General features: G+C 38.6%; 1 protein-coding gene across 1 annotated transcript in view; it reads right to left on the bottom strand.

The window, feature by feature from the left end:
- Positions 1 to 9,568: 9,568 nt before the first annotated feature.
- The window catches only part of NUAK1 (NUAK family kinase 1), an 80,934-nt gene continuing 68,547 nt past the window's right edge, over positions 9,569 to 21,955 (bottom strand). Inside the window, exons 5-7 of the mRNA XM_088454367.1 lie at positions 16,053 to 16,172; positions 15,147 to 15,279; positions 9,569 to 14,466 (exon numbers count right to left, since the gene is read on the bottom strand). Coding sequence (XP_088310493.1) covers positions 13,334 to 14,466; positions 15,147 to 15,279; positions 16,053 to 16,172 — 1,386 coding nt within the window. The 3' untranslated portion in view covers positions 9,569 to 13,333. The remainder of the gene's footprint in view (positions 14,467 to 15,146; positions 15,280 to 16,052; positions 16,173 to 21,955) is intronic.

Genomic DNA, 21,955 nt, shown 5'->3' with positions numbered 1-21,955 from the left:
ACAACCCCTATGATGTGTGGGAAGCCAGCTATTTGGTAAAAATTGGCCTTTGCCACATTAAGGGTACCCACATCCAATGGCATTTTAATAAAATGATGGAGGTGTTTGAAAAGGGCCTCCATCACTGCCCTCAGGATCCTTGAAAAGGAGGATTGGGATATTCCCGCAACTATTCCCACAGTGGTTTGAAAGGATCCTGAGGTTCAGAAATGTAACACCGACATTAATTGCGTAAGTGGTGGTATTGCTGTAGGACTTTCAATTTTCCATTCAAGATCACTCTCTATTAATGAGAGAACGTCTATGATGATTTGTGGCGGCAGACGGTATCGCCTTAATACCTCATCATCTGGCATTCCAAAAAGGGTGACACGTGTTCTATATATCTGGGGCCTTGCACGCCTATGAGGCCTACGCCTGGGACGAAATTGAGGTTAGTCGGGTTCTGGAACCATGGCCAAGATAATACGACCAACATCAACCTGAAATGGTAAGCCAGGTAGTTATTGTTTTAGACAAATGTGTTAAGAAAAATATACTTATCTTTTCTCAGAAATCCAAAGATGTTTACAGGCCTGGGACGTGTCATGTGCAGAACACCCTACATTTCAAAAGTAGAAAATATGTTTAAGATTCATTAAATAAAATTTTTTTACAAAAAAAACAAAACAAAAAATAAAATAATGTTGAAAATCTGCACAATTCTATTGTTAATTTATTCAAAAACTGGTTAAAAGGTAATCCCGCAAACAACATTACAAACAATACAACGGAAATCTAAACATTTTTTATGCAAAAAAAAACCAAGGGTTAAAAACAATTTATGAGTTTGAATTAACACTTAGCAAAAAACAAAAGGACGATTGTTTTCTTGGCCCCTAAAAAATGAAGAAAACAACAAACCTGCGTACAATATTGTTGCCCTAAAAAAAAAGAAAACAAATTTGGCAAAAACACGCAAATGTAAAATAAATTTGTAAACTAATTGATTGTCTAACCCAGAAATTAGCAGCTGAGTAGTTCACCTGCGTACAGTTTTTTGCTACTAAAAAAAGGCTATTGGCTAAACACCTTACAAGCATTTTTGCAATTCAAAACTGATTGTTTTTGAGGCCTCAATGATAAATCGGGAAACCATCCATGAGCCTCGGTCAGAACGAAGAGACCATCGTCATTGCGGTAGAGAATACCAGTCCACAAGCTGAGCGAGCAGTTTGAATGGAAAGTGGATCAGACAGTGACGTAACCCTTCTTCCGTTCACATTGGCCGTTCGCATCAGATAATTTATGTACGCCCAAAAAACGCCTCAACACACCTGCGTTTTCCCATCTCCACCCCCGTCACCACCCCAAAACGGACAGTTCTGTCAATCACAATTGACATGTCAGTTCCTGTTCGCTATTCGACGAGCGACTGAAAAAATGATCGCAATCAGCCGTATGCACATGTGCACTGTTACACCAACGCATGCGTGGTTTAACAACATCGGATGACTACGAGCGTACGACCGCTTACGCGCGGCTCTGAATGAGGGCCTATATATATTACATTAATCGTAAGATCGAAAAAAGAATAAGTAAATAAGTTACAAATAAAAAGTTCGGAATATTTGTTAAATATAATATAAAAAAGTGTAACTAACAAAGGTAATTGCTGGGACAGTTACAGAAAACATTAAGGAGTCTATCTCTTAATTAAACCTGATCACTATTTCTTATCGGCGCTATTTGTGGCAATAGGAAATGAAATATCGCCCATATGCATTAAAAACATAAGCATATGCGAGTGGTGAATGCCGGGAGAGATCCTACGGATCCCTCTTGAGGTACTTTCTGTGGAGCGTAGCTTATAGGCTACAATGGCTAATAATATCTGGAAATGGCGTTAGCTACCGGGGCCAAGAACCAAAATGTGTTGGATTCCAGAGCTTGGTAAATTCGGCAATTAAGCAGCCCCCACAGGTTTTTATGGGAGCTGCTTTCGCGGTCAAAAACGAGGGATTGCAGCAGGTATCTGCTGTGTTCCCTCATAACTATATCTGGGGGATACTTAATATTTGCGGGTACCCCCAAAAATGGTTGTTTTCCAGGGTTGTCCCACAAATATTACTTCATAAGTAGTCCGCCTAAGTCCAAATGATTTATTAAAGAGAAAATTGTGCTCACTGTCATCCTTAGGTTCCGTGGCATTGTATATAGTCTTGCCTCCGATCATCCACGCACATCTGATAGGCACCCACCACCCATGGGCCTACCAAGACCCAGGACAAAGATGGGACTCATATGTGGAAACTGTACTGTATGTTTTTTTCCTTGTTTAATATAAATGCTCCTCTAGGTGACATTGTTATTCATTTAATTAAAAAATATATAGAAGACAGGAAACTAGAACATTTTGCTCCTTAATAATAAAAAAAAATCTTTAGCTTTAAAATACATAAAAATGTCCTGAATTATCTGCTGCAAACAGCAGGGTGCATGGCTTGAAATATTGGGGGCATGGTTACCAACCCACCACCCCTCCGGCATACTTGGTTTTAAGCGCAGTTCATCCATAGTGATGGGACATCAAAGCCCTTACATTGATCTTTTTATGGGCACATTATTATGGATGGGGGTGAAAGCATTGCCCGCTAACCATCAATGCTTGCAATTATCTCTATCCCATCTCTATATATGTCTACTCAAGTTTTAGATTATGACTTGATGTCCATGTTCACTAAACTGGGAAGGGAAGGGGATACCGGCTCACAGTGGTTGAATCCCTACATGCAGATAGTGAGAGAGAATACAACATCTTACTATATAGGGAGAAGAGATCCGGCTGTGCTGCACATGGCTGGGCCTAATGAATGATGTCTTTACTAGAATGTGGTATATGGCCGACTTATGCATATTTTGAACCAAAAAATTAATTAAATATTTCCTACTGAGCCTCCCATCAGCTGATTCATTAGTATTTAAAGGAAAGAAATAACAAATGATCAGTAATGTGACACAGTGTAACACCTCCACACACAATAATGTGAGGTGTGAGCAATAGTGCAATTATTCTCGGCTGCTTTTTATCCTTATCCTTTCCTGAAATCTATAAATTGACCTGTCCAAGGGACTTGTTCTCGGAGCCTGTAGATTTTTCTATCATGGAAATATGCACTGAATTAATGCCTAATAATTTACATTTGTGTTTCTGTCTAGGTGCATTCTAAAACAGATGGGAAAAATATGGCAAATAAACACATACAAGATGTGGTGATTGCATATAAAGTACACTGGATCCATAGCAACACACACATAGAGGAACAGTACAAGTTCAAATCTTTTGATTTATTTTTCTTCAGAAGATTAATTGCTTACAAACCGTAAAGTGGAACTAAACCTATCCTTATTTTTCACAATTCCATTAAACAAGTAACAATTCACCAGGCGTAATTTCACCAGGCACCTTGTGTAACCTGAGGGTTACTCAGATGCCTGATGTTCATGCAGGTGATCCGCCTGGTGCATCTTTGGACGTAGCAGCAGATCACAGAAGGCTGCAGTGGGCGCCTCCTGCTGCTATTGCAAAATTCCGCACAGTCACTAGGTACAAAAAGACGCAGCGGCTGTGCCTTTAACATCCATCTCTAAATTGCCAGGGTCACTGGCCATGGGGGGCGTCTTTACCGCCTGCAGTCAGTTCTATCCCTGCTGCCCGCCCAAGTGATTTCCCTTCTGCCCGGCGCTTAGTATACACATACACACTGAGTCTGTCACAATCACTACAGAGTGACAGGCTCAGTCTGGATCTGCCAGCGCTGGGCAACCACATGACCCCTTAGTGATGTGTGACTTCACACACTGTGCATGCTTTGATAGAGAGGACACACGCTTAATGGCAGCATCTAGATGGCTTTCACAGCAGGAGTCAGAGAGCGGTCAGGGCACGTGCTGCACTGCTGACTCCGTCGGCTGGGACCTGCGGGGATGAGGACTGAGCAGGCAGGAGGAGTGTACAGCAGCGTGAGGACTTGGGCCGGGGAAGTTGGGATCTGTCTGTGATGGGGTGATGGGGGCTGGCTGAGGAAGGTTATGTGGCTGTAGACTGAGGTAGGTGATTTGGCTGGCTGAGTAAGGTGATAGGGGCTGGGGGCTGGATGAGGAAGGTGATGTGGGCTGAGGTAGGTGATAGGGGACTTGAATATACAGTAGCTTTAGCTCTTCCTTTAGTTTATAGATGAAGTCTGTGCATCTGTTGCCTATTGAGTATAAGTGCATAGTGTCGAAGCCGGAAAATTGTCTGAGACAGGATTGGTTTAAAATTAGATCAGGGTGATGCCATTTTGCGAATGGCAATGAGACGCCATTTTGCGACTGGCCGCCCAGTGCCATTTTTAGTGAGACTCGCCATTATAAGTACATACGGAGATGCTATTATTTAGCGTTGTGCGATTCCCACGCAATAGAAAGAAGTTAAAGGTCCTCACCATACAAATACAGACAGTCATTAAAGCATATAAAATGATTATCCCCGCAAAACACATACCATGGTGTATTCCACAAAACACATAGTCGCACAGCGCTAACTAGCGTCTTTTCCCTATTCCCCAATACTTACACACTGCACACTTACATAAATGGTTCCCTAGTATTAAAGTGTAATATTCAAGGTTTATTCAGTACTTAATAATGTTTGGAAATAAAGATTATTTGATATCTAAGGTTTAGTACATGGTAAGCAGACCGTGTTTGGTGTTGTACTGATCCACTGTGTCTCAACAGAGTTCCTGTATCATCGGTGAGAGGATCGGAACATGCGTCTGCAAACTATGGACTATAGAGAGTTAAAACATTAAAAAGTACTCTGTAATGTTAGCACCTTAGATTAGCATGCAGCGGGAAAAAGGACACAAAGGGCCGTTGGAGGCTGTTTGTGTCTATTTGAATTGACCTATGAACTATCCGGTAACAAAAGCACCTTTAAGAAGAACCAATGGAATCATGTCAAACTTGTCTATTGTATTGCCTATCCCTGCAAGAGTATATACTGTATGTGTGCTCTCTGACCCCAGTCTTGAGTCTTCTTGCTGTGCTGTTGACGGACGTTTCTAATGCTGATGCCGGTATCTGGGCCCAGAGCGTGTGCGTATGTAACAATTGTACCTTGGGTCTGTATGATTTATTTGCGCTAATTGTATTTAGATCACAGCATGTAACCATCTGTCTTTATTGAATAATATCTTTTGTGCTTTGGAACCACATTCAAAGTCTAAATGCATTTATTTCTTGTGCGACTCATTACGCTGAATAGCGACAATTTTAGAAGGTATAGAAAGGAATAGTGTTTAGTAGGTATAGGAAGGAATCAATTGTTAGAAGGTATAGATAGGTAGGAATCAATAATAGAATGGTTGATCATCATTTATATTAAGATTTGATCATACGAGAAGTGATATTTCTCAGAGTAAGCATAGCTCAAAATGTGTAATGGAATTGTGATACAATTTCTACATTAGGTTTGCATCTTTTCATCTTCAACGAACAAAATCACTTTCAGCAAACACATTTACCGTGGAAACACAAGAAGAAAAAAAAAGTTTCGAAATCTAATTTTGTAAACCGGCTCATTTGAAAACGTAAGTACCCATTCATCCTCATTTAACTCTTCTTTGAGAAATGACTACAATGTTCTGTTCTCCTAAAATAGACTTTTTATTTTATTTAATTCACTAGGATCATCTGTTTTTTTATTTGGATCTTTATTACATATCATGCAGGTTCACCGCTCTCAACTAAATAAAAAGATAAAGAAATACTATACAATATATCCACACAGACTCTATCTACTTGCTTAAATGTTTTATACACTATATTTATAGCTATGGCCGGTTTGGAAGGTAATGTCAATTCAGGAATTGACAAACCATAGACCTCTAGCCAGAAAATTCATACAAATAAAAATAGATATTTAAAGAATTGTAGTCTATACATTTTTAAGGTTGTCAATATGTTTTACATCCTTTGACGTCATCTTTTCTGTAACACACCAATAATAAAATTCTCTTAATGCCAAATATTTACTCTGTATGCAATGGTATGCTTAAATAGCCTTATGCAATAGCTTTAAAACTAATATTATTTATTTATTTATTTAAATAAAATATACTTCATGTTTTAAAAGAGTAACCCACAAGTATCCATGTGTTCTTTGGCTAGCAGTGATGTGGGGAACAAATCCAGAGAGCCAATCATCTGCTAACATAAAAATTACTCCTGGGCCCTATGAAGTGTTAAGAGTGAATAAAAAGTTGTGACCAGAGATACATTTGTTAGAATAATAAACAAAAAGAGAGTAAAGGAAACTCATTTGTGGGGCACTCTTATCAGTATTAATATAAAATGTTTCTTATATTAAAAAGTTATATTTTATATTAATATATTGATGAGTGCCCCACAAAGGAGTTTCCTTTCATCTATTTTTGTTTACTTGATATTTACTGACACCGAGGATCACAACCTACTCCATAATTTTGCCTACCCTACAGCCAGTTATCTGCATATGTATTCCTACTTATTTTTATACCATTTGCTCCTGTTCAGTTAATGCTGTGGTGTGTTCATTGGTGCAAGTAGATTGCAATGGTATTGAACCATCTGTTGTGAAATGTATTGAAGAGTGGCCTTGTAATGAAAGAGCAGAAAATGGCTGCTGAAAGCCATGTTGTGTGCAGTGATTTTATGAATGTGTCAGGTATTAGATAGTGGTCAGACATTAGCTGGTACAAAGGAATGTGAACACTTGACAGGCCATAAATCCTCTAGGTATTGTCTATAGGTCGATACACATATATAATTTGTAATATCTGTCTTATCAGTATTTAACCAATAGAGTAGTTGGAAAACAATGTATACCTATATTTGTATGGGGTGTCTGAGCCTGATGGCAGGCTGGTATAAAAAGTTCAGGACAAAAAAGATTCAGTAGCCTTTTGACTTATCTGATCCAGCTCCGAGGTGTCGGAGGGGGCTTCTGGAAATGAAACCATTTATGTCCTAAGTAGATGAGCTGATGAGCAAGTTTATAATCTATTTTTTTTTACTTTGTAATAAATGTCTTTATAACTGATATTTGTTTGTGTGGCTTGATTAATATCTTTGTATCCAAGAATCTTATCTGACTTGATTAACATTTTTGTATCCAAGAATCTTATCTTGTTCCACCGAGAACAGGCCTATATTGAGCAGGACCAGATTATCCATTGGGCATTGCAGGCGGCCACCAAGGGCCAAGTGCAGGCCTGACCAACCTGTTGCTTTCCAACAGTTGTATAACTACAAGTCCCAGCATACCCTCTCACCTATCAACTAGTAAAGCATGCTGGGACTTGCAGTTTCACAACAGCTGGAGAGCCACAGGTTGGCCAGGCCTGGCCTGGTGGATCCAAGGTGGGCCCACCAGACTTCTGCTGCTGGTGATTCTAGTGAGTTTATATTTTTTAAATAAATGCTTCATTGAAAATCAGAAGGTGCTGGGCAGAGGGGGAGAATCCTGGTGGGAGGGAGGTGGTAAATTAAATTACAGCTTCCAGGACGGTGCTTATAGAGTTACTGAAAGCCAGACAGCTGTAAAGACAAAACATGCATGACAAACTTTAAGTGTACCATTTTTCATAAGCCTTGCATGCTATGTTGATATGGCAAATATGAGTTCATGTTTAATACATGCAGTAGAATAAATAAACTGTATGTGCAATCACTGCATTGAGTGGAATACAGCAAAACAATATATAATGAAATGTGTATTTTGCTGAGCAAATAAAAAAGTAAATACTGTTCATATATAAGTCTTAACTGTCCCCCATTTGCAGCCAAATGTCCATCAAATTATGTATAACACAATACCTAATGAATACAGCCTTAATGCACATCATATACAATGCCATGGTCTTCTTAACAGCCACATACACATGGCATCATATACAGGTCATTAATGGTAAGGATTAGGCTCATTATTATATACCTGCATCGCTTCCTTATGACCTAACTATACCCTCATATTCCTTCACAGACTCCATGCACCACCACATATGGCCCACAATACCTATTAATGTCCTTATATTGCCTCCTTATGAGCCATCATGCCCAACAGAACTTGGTGAAGCTGCTTCTTTATTTGGCAAAGGTTTGCTTACCTGCATATAGCCTTAACATTGTGATTGGTAAAAGCAACAGATTTACCCTACCTTTAGCAACATATTTACCCTATATTTAACCTACCTTTATTTCAGACATTGCACTAACTTTGTATACAAGGAGCAACTTTGCTGCAGGGAAAAATGAGCAGCACACTTGGAGAGGAGATGGCACCTGTGGGTGGTGTTTGGCCAGCTGGTATTGCATAAATGAATATACTGTTGAAGAATAACGTCCCACTCCTCTTGGTAGTTCAGTTTGTAAAAAGAGTCTACATTTTCGCACCTCAGAAGGTAAAATATAATGGTGTGTTCGAGTGTGCGTGTGTATTTAAATGGCAGAGATGTGGTTAGGCTGAAAATGGGGAGGACTTAGCAGATAACAGACCAGCTAAGAGTGTGATCAGCCTTTTTTACTGCATATGGATTTTAGGTAATATGGACTGATTTTTGTATTTTTTATTTTTAGATTTTATTTGCATGAAAGGAATTTTTTCCTTCTTTTATCTATTTGATTGTGTTTATATTGGACATTGTAATTCACATGTTCTTGCTTTACCTTTACAAAACATAAATTTTTAAACATGACTTTTTAAATAAAGTTTTTTTGCTTAGATTATCTACCCGGGTCTATTTTTCTTTGACCATATATTGAGGGAAGACGTTCTAGTGGTGACCTACAAGGAGCATACAAAGATACCTTGATACATTTCAAAAGAGCTACATTGATCGTGAGTAGGGTACACTCTCTATCTTTGGATTTTATATACAGGTTTAAAGAAACCAGTATGTGCTGAAAAATGTCTGCACTTATAGTGAGTGTGGTACGTCATACATACCTTTGGGGTTATTCTATACACGGATCACCTGTGGCAGTTATTTCCTGATGTTAAAGATACCTTGAAACGTTGTGCACTACATTTAGAAGTGTGAGTCATGGTATGCTGATTATTACTCACCGGTGTTCAGGGCGGATAAAGAGTATCTCAACTTCTTTTCTTTTAACACAGAAGAAAAACTGTACTACACACACACATATATATATGTTTCTTTTACATGACCTCCTCATATCTGAGTTGAGAAGAATAAAAAGAAGAATCGATCTTGATACACGTGCCATCCTCGACCACCAACAGAAGGGATGTATTAATATGTATTAACATTCATGTGTTTTTTATAGAGCGCCAACCTTATGAGTCCCATGATTTTTAGTTTGATGTATTGTACAAAACTTTGGTGAAAGTTTTTTTGGTGAATCTAAGTGAGGCAGTCTCTTTGTGCACCAATCACCGGGGATACACCCTTGTTTATTAAGTAGATAACAGGGTTATTTTGTGAAAAATATGGCATTGCAAATATGAAATTATTTATTTTATTTAACAAACACATAACACACAATAGCAACAACAGACTATGGCTAGGTATTTTGGTCACATAATTTTATTCAATAAAAAAACAATCAGATAAAAATACCAACATCTAGGTGGTTAAGACTTCGCAGGCAGCTACCTAAGGAAGCCCAAACTCACCTATGATCAATAAACAAATTATTGGTATACGTTGCAACAATTAAATTACACCAAATATATTATACTTTTGAAGTTGATTTGAGAACAATAAATAAAAGGCAGAGTCAAATAATAATCACAATTGCAATATAAAAAAATATTAAATAAAATCACAATACTAATAATAATGTGCAGTCAAGTTTTTTTTTTCTCTTCTAGGAATGAAAACATGCCAGTAAGTCCCATAATAACATTTCCAGTTTGGCAATAAGCAGTTAATTGCGCAGTCACATAATTGTTAATTTAGCGTCCACTTATTAAATAATAAGACCTGGGCAAACACAATCTGCACAAAAATACCAGCTCTTTGGTAGCAAGCAAGTTCAAAAAACAGAGTACATTCAAGTGAGAAATATGGCCTCTAGTTACAACTAGCTGTATATATAATTTATATATTATAGACATATACATATAATATCTTAGAGAATGGGAATAGCATATATGAATAGAAAATAAAATATGCATATTAACTTTTACATATATTGATATATACAGAAACAGAAGCTATAGCTATGACCTAAATGTTATATTTATTTCTGAGTTGAGTGTTAAAGTCTATTTATGAGAACGGCAAGATCACAGTGGCCTTCACAAATATACTGCTGTTTTTAAATATAGTAGTACTAAATAAAGGAATAACTATTGTTTTGTATGTTATATTTGATAATGTAGAAACACCAAGAAAACCAGATTATAGGTGCACAAATACAAGTACATGTAACATGTTTTTAACATGTTATGTACAGACTCAAAGAATACAAAAATAATACAATAAATAGCATAATTATGTGCATAAGTTGTAACAGCAATAAAATATAGTTAAAGGGAATACTCATATGCAAGAATAGTAATTGTAACGTATATGCTAAACAGAAAAAATGTTTACACATGATTAAGAATGTACTTCTTTCTACCTCAGTGCCTATTAAAACTAATGTCATTCCCCATATCTAGTGTCCCCAGGTGTCATCAGCTCAGCATCTGGTGTTATCAAGAACAGACAGCAATAAACCAATTGACACCTGAGACTGGGGAAACTGTGTTTTTTTTTTTTTAAATTGGTGGTGTCAGCCATCCACAGAGGTGAAGTCTCTGTCAGCGCTACATGAGGGGGAAGGCAACCATTTTAATATTATTTTATTGTAAAAGAAGACTTAAATTATTTGTGTTTTGGCATGTACATTATGGGTAAAGTGTATATTTGAAGGTTACAGTTTTTACAATACTTCTCAGGTCTAGACATTAATGTATGTTACCTCCATATATTGTGCATACATGGCTTTCTCAACTATACTGTTAAATGTTATTATCATGTATATTTTATTAATCTATTTTTATTCAGTACTGTTGGCGTTATGCATGATCTTTCCACACAGGATACTCTAGATACTTATCTTTGCAGCATGGAAATAAAGTTATAGATCATGCATGACTAAACTAGACTGACTAATTAATCAGAAATGACTTAACAATTTGTCATATATTGTTTAAATAAGCATTCATTGATGGCATGTGCAATTCAGATTTACAACCCTATTTTGTTTGCCCAGGCCTATCATACTTCCACAACATGAGCATGTTTTCAAGAAATCCAGTTGGCCACATAAACACCTTTATGGTAGACGTTACCCCTTTCTCTTCCAAATCCTCAATTTACCAGCGCTCACACATTACCACCTTACCTTCCATAATATAAAATAATCCTTTCTTAATTTATTTGCCATCTATACACTTTCCACTTGCCATCTCAAACCCATCTCTGAAAATACATTACAGAGTTCCACATGTGCGACTTTTCTACATGCCATGAGCCACTTCTATCGACATCCTATAAACAACCTAATCCAAGGTCACATATCCTATGCTGAACCCAATAATATTCCACATATTTTATTTGCTGACAGTGAAAGTAAAGAAACTTGAGCTGTATGTTCTGCTGAGTATTTGCCAACAAAAATGGCTGTAATAGGTTCTTCATGTGAAAGACATCTGGAAGTGTGCCTCTGCTACCATTCAACCAAGGAGAGTGCCCCTTTCATTTTTAGCTAATGGTTCTCAAACTTTATTTGGCATATATTTGTAAATGTACTTTAAAGCCTAAAGAAAACATGTTAAAAGGGAACACCCATAACAGAGACGGATTGGGCACCTGACAACTTTCACCACATTTATGAGTTCGGTGGAGATTTTAAAGAACTCCATAAATCATGGAAAGCCAACATAATAAGTAACATCAACAGTGCCAACTAACTCATTTGGCTTTTGTTGCAGTACTGTATTTTGTCTATGAATGACGGAAAATCTATATTGGGCAATATCTCTAACACTGTCTGCTTTGTCTGTTACTAGGTAATCACAACACTGATATAATTATGATACCACTCAGTGTGGGGCCCATTTATCATTGTATATTTGCGGCTTAATCCCTGAAAACACCCAATTTTGGGGGTTAACTGCAAATATTAAGTTTCCCCCAAATGTATGACAGAGAGACCGCAGCAGATATCTCTGATACCTGCTGCGATCCCTCCATTCCCGCTGGCAGCCGCATCCTCCATAGGTTTCTATAGGGGATGCGATGCTGCCATATTTACCAATTTCCAGAATGCGATACATTCCGAAGAGTGGCCCCTGCAGCTACCTAAGGGCTACACATCGCAGATTTATCCGGTAGAGGGTTCCACCATAACCCTCCCCGGAAATGGGCGCTGTGCAAGTGTGGTCAGCGGGACCCCACATGTGCTGCAGCCCCGGCCGCACTTGGAGCATATCGCAGGGACAGGCTCTATTCAGAGCCCCTGTCCCGGCGAGCGCTCTTTTATACATCACAACAATATCGCACCCAGATGGCATTGTAAATGCGATTAATGATAAATGGGCCCCTGTATCATCTATGTCACAAAATGGATATTTTAAGATAGCATTAAATGCATTACCTTAAAAAAATTATAGAACCCCAGCATTTTATGTTTAAACGTATTCAATATACTTTTTCTTTTTTTGAAATTGGTAAAAATAATACAATACTTTTCAATAAAAATTGTACACATGATATGCCCCATCCAGTTATCTGAATTACTATGACAGAGGTTTTACAGTATTTAGGTCACTACAAACTGTGAACGAAGGCAGCTTCAAAAGGAACGATTTAGTGATAAAAAAACTAAATTTTTTTGCATAAAAAAGTCATATAAAATTATCAGAGCTTTTATAAAACCCAACCCAATAATATCTAGCACAAGAAAAGTTAACATATTCAAAAGAGGTCCAATGTATATATATGTACATTAGACCTCTTTGTATATATATATATATATATATATATATATATATATATATATACACTTGATTGAATGTGCTATTTTCAGTTCAGCATAATTGTAAGCGTATTGCTCTGGCAGTGTAAACCTACTATAATTTCTAAATGATGAAATTACGTTTTCTTTATTTTGTATTAGAAAAATGCTTCAAATCTGAAAATACGGCGTAAATGTATGCGCACTGTTTTGGAATATTACTGTGGTGTGTGCTTTTCCAGACTTATCACTGTCAGCAAAGTAACGTCCTGGCCATAAAAATTATGCCTTTCTGTGACTAATTGAGCTTGTTGCAGATCTCTAAAGCATTTTTGTAAACCTGAGTGACGTCATCCATATCAGTGAGTAAAGAAAAACTGCTGTCAGCAAAGCGATTGCGGTAACGTTTCAGGTACTGTGGACGAGGACTTTTCTGAAGCCCCTCAAAATCCTTCACAAAAAGGATATTTTCAGCTGAAACACAACTACGTATTCTCTGTCTGTTTTGTCTACCAGCTGTCAATTCAAGCAAATCAAAAGAGTCATTTGACAGGACACTGTCATCGCTAATCACACTAGATGGACGACTGTAGCTTCTAGACAGTCCTTCCCCAGGCACCAGTCCTTGATCCATTGATTCCAGTGATGCTGTGGCAGGTTTGGCCACTGAGGAATCTGTTTTGCTGCTTGAATATTTACTGTTGTGTTTTAAGATGCCTTTTCGCCTATATGAAAGGCTGTGAGACACTGTTCGCTTAGTCTCATTAATGACTTGACATGTATCGCTGCCCTCTATTCCATCATTGTCCAACAATTCCGAAGACTCACTTCTCTCTGGTGATGAATAGTAGCCAGACTCTCTCTGCTGAGTCTTTTTCAAAATGCCCTTCTTTGGCATAGGAGTAGACTGCTTTGAACCACATACTACTGGTTTATCAGACTCCCTTGTACTGTTACATGCATTAGCGAGCAATTTTTCACTTTCAATTTTGTATGTAGGTGACAGTACGGGGCTGATAACCCCCTCAATGTAACCAGCACTGTGGCACCGATGCTCACTATTGCTTCTTTTCTTCAAAATACTTTTAGGCCTTTTTGATATGGATGTTTCTTCAGATCCATCTTGCAAAGACTGTGTAATGTCATTGCCCTTCTTGGATTTCTTCAAAGATCTCTGTCGCTCAAGTGATACATCTGAGGGCTTTGAAAGGCACTTGCTTTTGCTTTCAGACTCCGTCTGCCGGGTAGTGGAGCGATGCTGCCAATCAATGAACCTGGCAAGCAATGGCGATTCTGAGTCCCTCAAGACATCACAGTCACATACACTGCTTTTGTAGCTCCAATTAACCCACCAATGGTTTGCAATATCTTCAATGGTTGCACGACGCTCAGGGTTAACCATTAACATCCATCTAATTAGTCCACGGGCATCTGGAAATATAACATTTAAAGGAAAACATAAATATCTTATTACATAACCATGTGCACTAAGTAACTTGTAATTTTAAGGCAGATATTAGAACATGGGATCAAACAATCTTTGCGTTACGTTTCATAGTTAGGGGTCTATTTACTAAGCAGTGTTAGGAAACAGAGTGAAAAGTGATAAGAAAGTGATAAGGTGCCAGCCAATCAGCTCCCAACTGTCATCTCACAGGCTGTGTTTGAAAAATGAGAGTTGGGAGCTGATTGGCTGGCACCTTATCACTTTCTTATCACTTTTCACTCTGTCTCCTAACACTGCTTAGTAAATAGACCCCTTAGTATGGTTCTTGAAATTGAAACATCTTCAAAATGTAATTGAACTGCGAGCAAACAAATAAAATTTCAGTGCACATTAATATATAGCAATCATATTGATATACTGATGCATTGCCTCTGAGAGAATAACAACTGAGGGACTGATTCTGAGATGGACACAGTAGCACAGTAGCTGCGTCTTTGGGGCCGATTCAGTAGTGCGCATGCGTGGCGTATTGAGGCTAGATGTATTAGGGCACATCTGTAGATGCTAGTTTGTCTAAAACTCCCCAGTAATTTATGGACTGAAAAGTATGATATATGCTTCAAACCTAACTAATAATATAAACATGACAATTTTCTTTTATTACCTGATGGCTGTGTTGGTTCTCGATATTCTCCACTGCTTATTTGCCTAATTAGGTTCTTGTGATCAAACCCATCAAATGGCATAGTTCCATAAACAAGAGTATACAGGAGTACGCCAAGTGCCCAGCTGTCAACCTGTAATTAATAATAATATATTTCAGGAATACCAAGCAATAGCATAAAGACAAATGTGGGGTAACTAATACAGTACAACATCATGAAGTTGCAATTCTGAACTTGTGGACACTATATACTGTAGCCAGAGGTTCATTGTGCAGAATGTCGCATGGTTTGTAAGATATGGCAGATGTTTACCTATAGCACAGATGTTACTGTTAATTCTCACCCTATGTGATGTGTTAGCTATGGGAGGTTGACACTCACTATGTGTACGTTTAGTATGTCAACCTCACAATGCTAGTGCCGGGATCCTAACATGGATTTAATGATCCGTGCAGCATTTTAGCTACGTCGACATTTTCCAGATGTCAACATTTTCCAGACATTGACATTTATGATGTCGACATTTTAACCTGTCAACATAATAAGTGTTGACATTATGGGGTGTATTTACTACAGTGCGGGTTTTTAGAAGTGGAGATGTTGCCCATAGCAACCAATCAGACTCTACTGAACATATATCTAGCACCTTCTAGAAGATAATAGCTAGAATATGTGGTTTCTATGGGCAACATCTCCACTTCTAAATACCCGCTCTTTAGTACATATACCCCTATGAATGTTGACATAGTGACCATCAACAACATGACTGCAAACCATTTACACAAAAGCATGCTTTTTCACTTTCATTAAACTTGATAGTATTTTATTAGACCTAAATTTGTATAATTTATTTTACATCCATCACACTGGTATCAAAATAAAAATAAATTGCAGTTGTTCTTTACCTCAGGACCACGATAAGGTCTTCCATTTACAATTTCTGGGGATGCATAAAGTGGACTACCACAAAATGTCTGCAGAAATTTGTCTTTCTGGTAGAGATTTGACAGGCCAAAATCAGCGATCTGCATGGAAAAATAATGAAAGAGTCAGGTAATATTCAATCAGCAAATACAAACGTCTAAAGTGATTATTATACATTTCTGAGTTACAAGCTGGATTAATCAAGCTATTGGTACTATTAATGAGCTCAATTGGCCAAATGTGTTCCAAGTAACGATTACTTTTAAGGCAGGAGGGATAATAGTAGTACAGTATATGTTAGTGGTGACTAGCAAATATTTCTTGCATGGCTCTATTTATCAGTCTATTTGTCCACATTTATGTCATATGTAAGGTAACTGCATCATCTTTAGAGGTATGTTGGATATTACTATAGTTACTAGCGGACATGAACATCACTGGGAGAAGTGGCGAGTAGTAGTCACATTAATTAGCTTGCTGTTTCCTACTGCAGCTGACAGGTTCTGCATGGGGTCAACACGTGGATAGACAATCGGAGCAGTTTTCCCATGCTCCAGACAATTAGAGGCGAGCTACTCCAAATGGCAATTCATGTACAGACCCTTTCTTTTTAAACTTTGCTTCACGACTTCACTAGGAACATTCAATCATCACATATTTTTATCACATGGAATTACCTCAGAAGAAACAAGAAAACAGATTCCATATGATTTCAGGAGAGCAAAACATTACAAGATAAGAGATTTTGGCTGAAGATTCATTTAAAATAAAATATTACATATTGGGAATGTGTTTTTTTTTTTACCATCAGGTATGTTTATGTAACTCCATGGTCCCATGGGTTCTGACTGCCAGTGCATGCTGGCACTTGTAGTTCCACAAGCTACAGCATGCTCCTGTAGCCATGGGCATCTGTGAATTGCAGTTTGACTAAATATTTACTAGTAAGAGAAGTACTCATTTTTCCCTCTGTCAGTTATTACATGGACTGAAGATAACTTAAACAATTATTATGTTTTCTTGCAGAAAAAAAAGAGTTACTGAAATTGCCTATAATTGGCCCGGATTCCTCTGTGCTATCAATTCTCCTTGACTGACTTGCCGGAAGTTGCTCTTAAGCTTTTAGACGTGTGTCCTGCCAGTCAAGGAAAGAATAATGAAACACTTACGTTGCTAATGAATCTACAATGGTCCCTGACCTTTGTTAAGGTTCTCAAGAGTGCAAGCATTTTTCTAATATTGCACACTGCTTTCCTTCAAAAACTACATACTTCGTAATGACATGGAATGTATGAAACATGAATTGCAAAGTGTAATATTAGATTTTTCGTGAAGTGCAGTTTCAGCAGCCATGTTTTCATTACGGCTATTCAGGAAAAAGGTATTTACATTAAAGTACACTCCCATCCTCACAGACTGATGCTTATCAGCTTTTCCCATTAAACTTGACAGACTTCTTGAAACAAGATTAATAGGATTTCAGATTACTTCATGGTCTTGGTACTTAAAAAGCAGTGATATAGCTATTTAATACAAGGGGAAAATATAGACATATTATTTAGAAAAATATTGCACAAATTGAATACTCTAATTTTATGATATTCCGTACAGGGTAGCACTGTTACTAATGGCCTATTCATGCTTCTTTTAATGCTGGATATCATGTGGGATTGTGGTGGGGCATTCCCTTTCCTATGTTATGTAATGAGCTCATGTACACAGATTGTTCCCATAATCCCTAGTGTGACCGCACCAATAATCCCTATTTTGTTGTTTTATTAAAACAGATTATTATTTATAAATCATGATCCATTTCCAGGATGCAATTATAATGTGTATTTTAAAGTTCATCAGTGACACAAACCACACAGGTGTGTCTCGTGTCGTTTCATAAGATTGTTTCAGCTATTGATAACTTGTGTTAAAAAGTAACAAAAAATTAATAGCTAGTTTGTCATCAGTGGAATTGCTTAGAAAAACCGCTTGAGCAATTACTCTAGAATATAGAACTATATTTTCTGCCAATAAATTACCAAAGAATAATTAAATTATACTATATTTTCTATCATACCTTTGTTAATTAAAAAAACAAAAAAACATATATATATTGTGATAGAAGCACTGGAGCAGTTTTGAATGGCTTCTATGTCTGTCCCAGATTCCTGTCCTATGTGTTTTAAAACCCCCAGGAGAAGTCTGTTTCGAAAACAGACTAGAAATGTCGGCTTTAGTGAAAAGCCAGAATGGGTCCTGGGGGTGTGGATGTGAGGAGAGGAAGGGCTCCATCCACAGTCCACTCCAGGTGTTGGGCCTTTCAGCCTGGTAGCAGGTTCGTTAGGGCTTGCACCTGAAAGTGGCTCAGATAAGCTGGGTTTTGTTGTAGCTGAGTGTCTCATACCTGGGAGAGCAGGCCCGCAGGCTAGTTTGCTCTGAGACACTGTGTGATACCACCTGTAAGTACTGTGGACGTGAACTTATTTAGTCTTCTGTTAGTGAGGGAACCTGCTGTCTAGTTAGAGCTCAGATGGGCTAGGATTTTGTTTGTGTTTTGTTTTATTTATGTGTCCAGTATAATAAAGACTGGCTCCGACCAGCTTGCACGAGAACCCCAGATTTGTGTCCTGTTTCTCCGGCTGCTGTGTGTGTAAAGAGGGAGTCCATCTACCCAGAAGAGGAACCCCTATCCCGACTGTGTCACAATATATATCTAAATGCAAATTCAAAACTATGTGAAAGGAATAAAAAAAATAAGAGAAAAGTATGTGAATTCAAAATATTTACATTCTCAAATTAACTTTATCATAGCTGCCCTTAACTTGTTATGATAATAATAAAACAACCTTAGTAATGCGCCATTAAAATATTTTTCATTTTTAGAGTGATTTAAATGTTTACACAAGCAGAAGAGGGCACTGGTTTATTTCCTTTTTCACATTATTTATAGATGAAGAATATATTTAAATTATAGAAAGTTGCAATAAGGATTAATTATTACGAAGTGCTCACACATGTTTACCTTTGGTTGGAAATACAAGTTGCAGTTGTTTTTGAACTTTGTAACAGACACAGTGCTCGGTTCGAACTTTGAGCAATTTTTGTACTGTTTACAATTTTAAAAAAAACATTGGCATATACGTACAGGCCACTTTGCTGCACCGTTTCTCTTCTTTAATTCCCTTTAAATTTACAAAGATGTTGTTTCACAAATTTCGTTTACCAAAATACAACCCATTTTGGTACCATTTGTGCATGTTTATTAAGAAAAGCCCCCAGTCTGGAGACAGTTATTACAGGAAGGGAGTGTTTTCTTTGACTCAACTTGGGAAATTTGGGGCACATTTTGAAGCTAATGTAAAAAAAAGAATATGCCAGTTTATTTTAATTTGTTTACATGTTTTTATAAATATACTGTAACATTTAAACCAATGGAATGTGTTAAAATGGAATTTATTGCAATGGTCTCTTCAGGTCCAAGAAGAGACAGATCACAGATCATATATGCATCTCTACTTAAAGGAAAGTTGTACTGACAAATAAAGTAATATGAAAGATAATTATTCCTTACTTATAAATAGAATTTAAAATGAAATGAGACACAAGAGAGATGATAAAAGGTAATGAAGTTTGGCAGGTAACACGGGGATGGGACATGTTGATGTATGTACAGTACATGCTAGTTACACGTGGTGTGGGTGGTATTTTTGTACTTGCTGCTGGCAAGGGAGTGTGAATTTTAATTTTACATTAGTGCCAAATTCTTTGTTGTTAAGTGAAAACATTGGTATAACTAATGCTATCTGTCATGGGATTTTTGTAGTGATAATGACTAACTCATAGTAGGTAAGAGCTGGCAACAAATGTATAATTCAGGAACAAAGCCTAAAAACAAGGAATACTCACTGATGTGTACACGTAATCATCAGGACCACATTATCGAAGCCAGAGCATTTGAAAAACAGGTCTAATTTACTCAGTGAACACCCTATTGATGACATCTGTATACATGTACCAGCGACGAATAAATGTGTATCTAACCAAGTTTTGTATCAGGGGAGCATCTCTATTCTATTCTTGCTCTTCTCTGTAGAATCACATCACAGACTCCTTCTGACCTCTGCCAAAGCTGGACTTGTATTCACATAATATACACACTTATTTATTGTACATCTTTTGTGGTTACATTTTATGGATGTCACTTTTCTTTTGGGTAAGGACTTTCTGTAGTTTACCTTCTTCTGATTTTATAAGAATCCTTATTTAATTTTACTAATATATCAAATATAGGCTTACATGTATGGGCATTTTTAATAGCAATACAAAAAATAAGCATCCAAAACACATTGAAATAATATATTTGCATTATAATTTATATATATATGGGTTCACTAATATAAAATTTACCAAGTTATAGCCATAGTGACAAAGCCCAAACTATGGTTAACAATAAGTGTAAGGGACACAGGCCCTGATTCAGAGCCGGACGCTCTGACAGAGTGCTCGCTCTGAATCAGGGCCGTCCCTTTTACTGTTTGGAGCGGCCTCCTGGCCGCTCGCATAGCTGTGGGTGACCACCCACAGCTATAGCGAGCGGCCAAAATGATGGTCGCGATGGTCAAGACCATCGCGACCATCGGGCTTGCGACGAGACCCTTGCGTTAGGGTCTCGCTGCCGCAAGCCCTGGAGTGCTTTTGGCTCTATCAAGCACCATCAAGAGCACGCCCCCTTTGGTGCGAGACCCATAACGACGGCTTGGCTGTCGTTATTCGGGTCTCACGCATGCGCACGACGGAGCCGCTTCCGTCGTGCGCATGCGCACTTGGGCAACATTGACCCGCTTGAGAGCGCTCAGCGCTCGCGAGCGGGTCTGAATTAGGTCCACAGTATCCATTCTTATACTTGACGTCACTCCCATAGTGCCGAGGAGCGGGCGCCGGGGACGGAGCTCAGGAGTGAGCTCCGTCTTCCGGGTCCCGCAGAGCACTATGGGAGTGACGTCATTACGTCACTCCCATAGTGCCGCGGAGCGGGCGCCGGGGCGGACGCCGGCTTCCCAGGAGCGGGGATAAGGTAAGTGGTTTTTGTGTGTGTGTGTGTGCGCGGGGGTAGGGAGGCAGCTACTGGGATCTCACTACTGGGGGCAGCTACAGGGGACAGCTACAGGGGGCTCACTACTGGGGGCAGCTACAGGGGGGGTCACTACTGGGGGTCATTACAGGGGGCTCACTACTGGGGGCAGCTACAGGGGGCTCACTACTGGGGGCATTACAGGGGGCTCACTACTGGGGCATTACAGGGGGCTCACAACTGGGGGCATTACAGGGGGCTCACTACTGGGAGCAGCTACAAGGGGCCCACTACTGGGGGAATTACAGGGGGCTCACTACTGGGGGCAACTACAAGGGGCTCACTACTGGGGGCATTACAGGGGGCTCATTACTGGGGGCAACTACAGGGGGCTCATTACTGGGGGCAACTACAGGGGGCTTACTACTGGGGGCACTGCATAAGGGGCACCATTACAGTGGGCATTGCATAAGGGGCACCATTACAGTGCGAATTTAATGTTTTAGGGGAACTACTGTGGTTATTGTGTAAGACCTAAGTTAGGGGGGCCCCTTAAAAATGTTGCTATGGGGCCCAAAAAGTTCTAGTTACGCCCCTGTGCGTTAGGCTGTGATGGTTTCGCAGTCTAGCTAAGGATTACGGATGTGTGTAAAGTAAAGGGGATGGCCTTATGTTGTGCAGCGGTGGCATAGCAATCACAATGGATTAGCATACTATCGCAGCGAGACTGTGTGCGTAATCGCTATTGCATTTGCAGTTGCGATCCTTGCTGAATCGGTCCCATGGTTTGGCTGTTTGATATAAAACATTTCTATTAGA

Source organism: Taudactylus pleione, unplaced genomic scaffold, assembly GCF_031769625.1.
Source record: "Taudactylus pleione unplaced genomic scaffold, aTauple2 ptg000040l, whole genome shotgun sequence".
NCBI lineage: Eukaryota > Metazoa > Chordata > Amphibia > Anura > Myobatrachidae > Taudactylus > Taudactylus pleione.
This window is presented reverse-complemented; position numbering and strand designations above follow the sequence as displayed.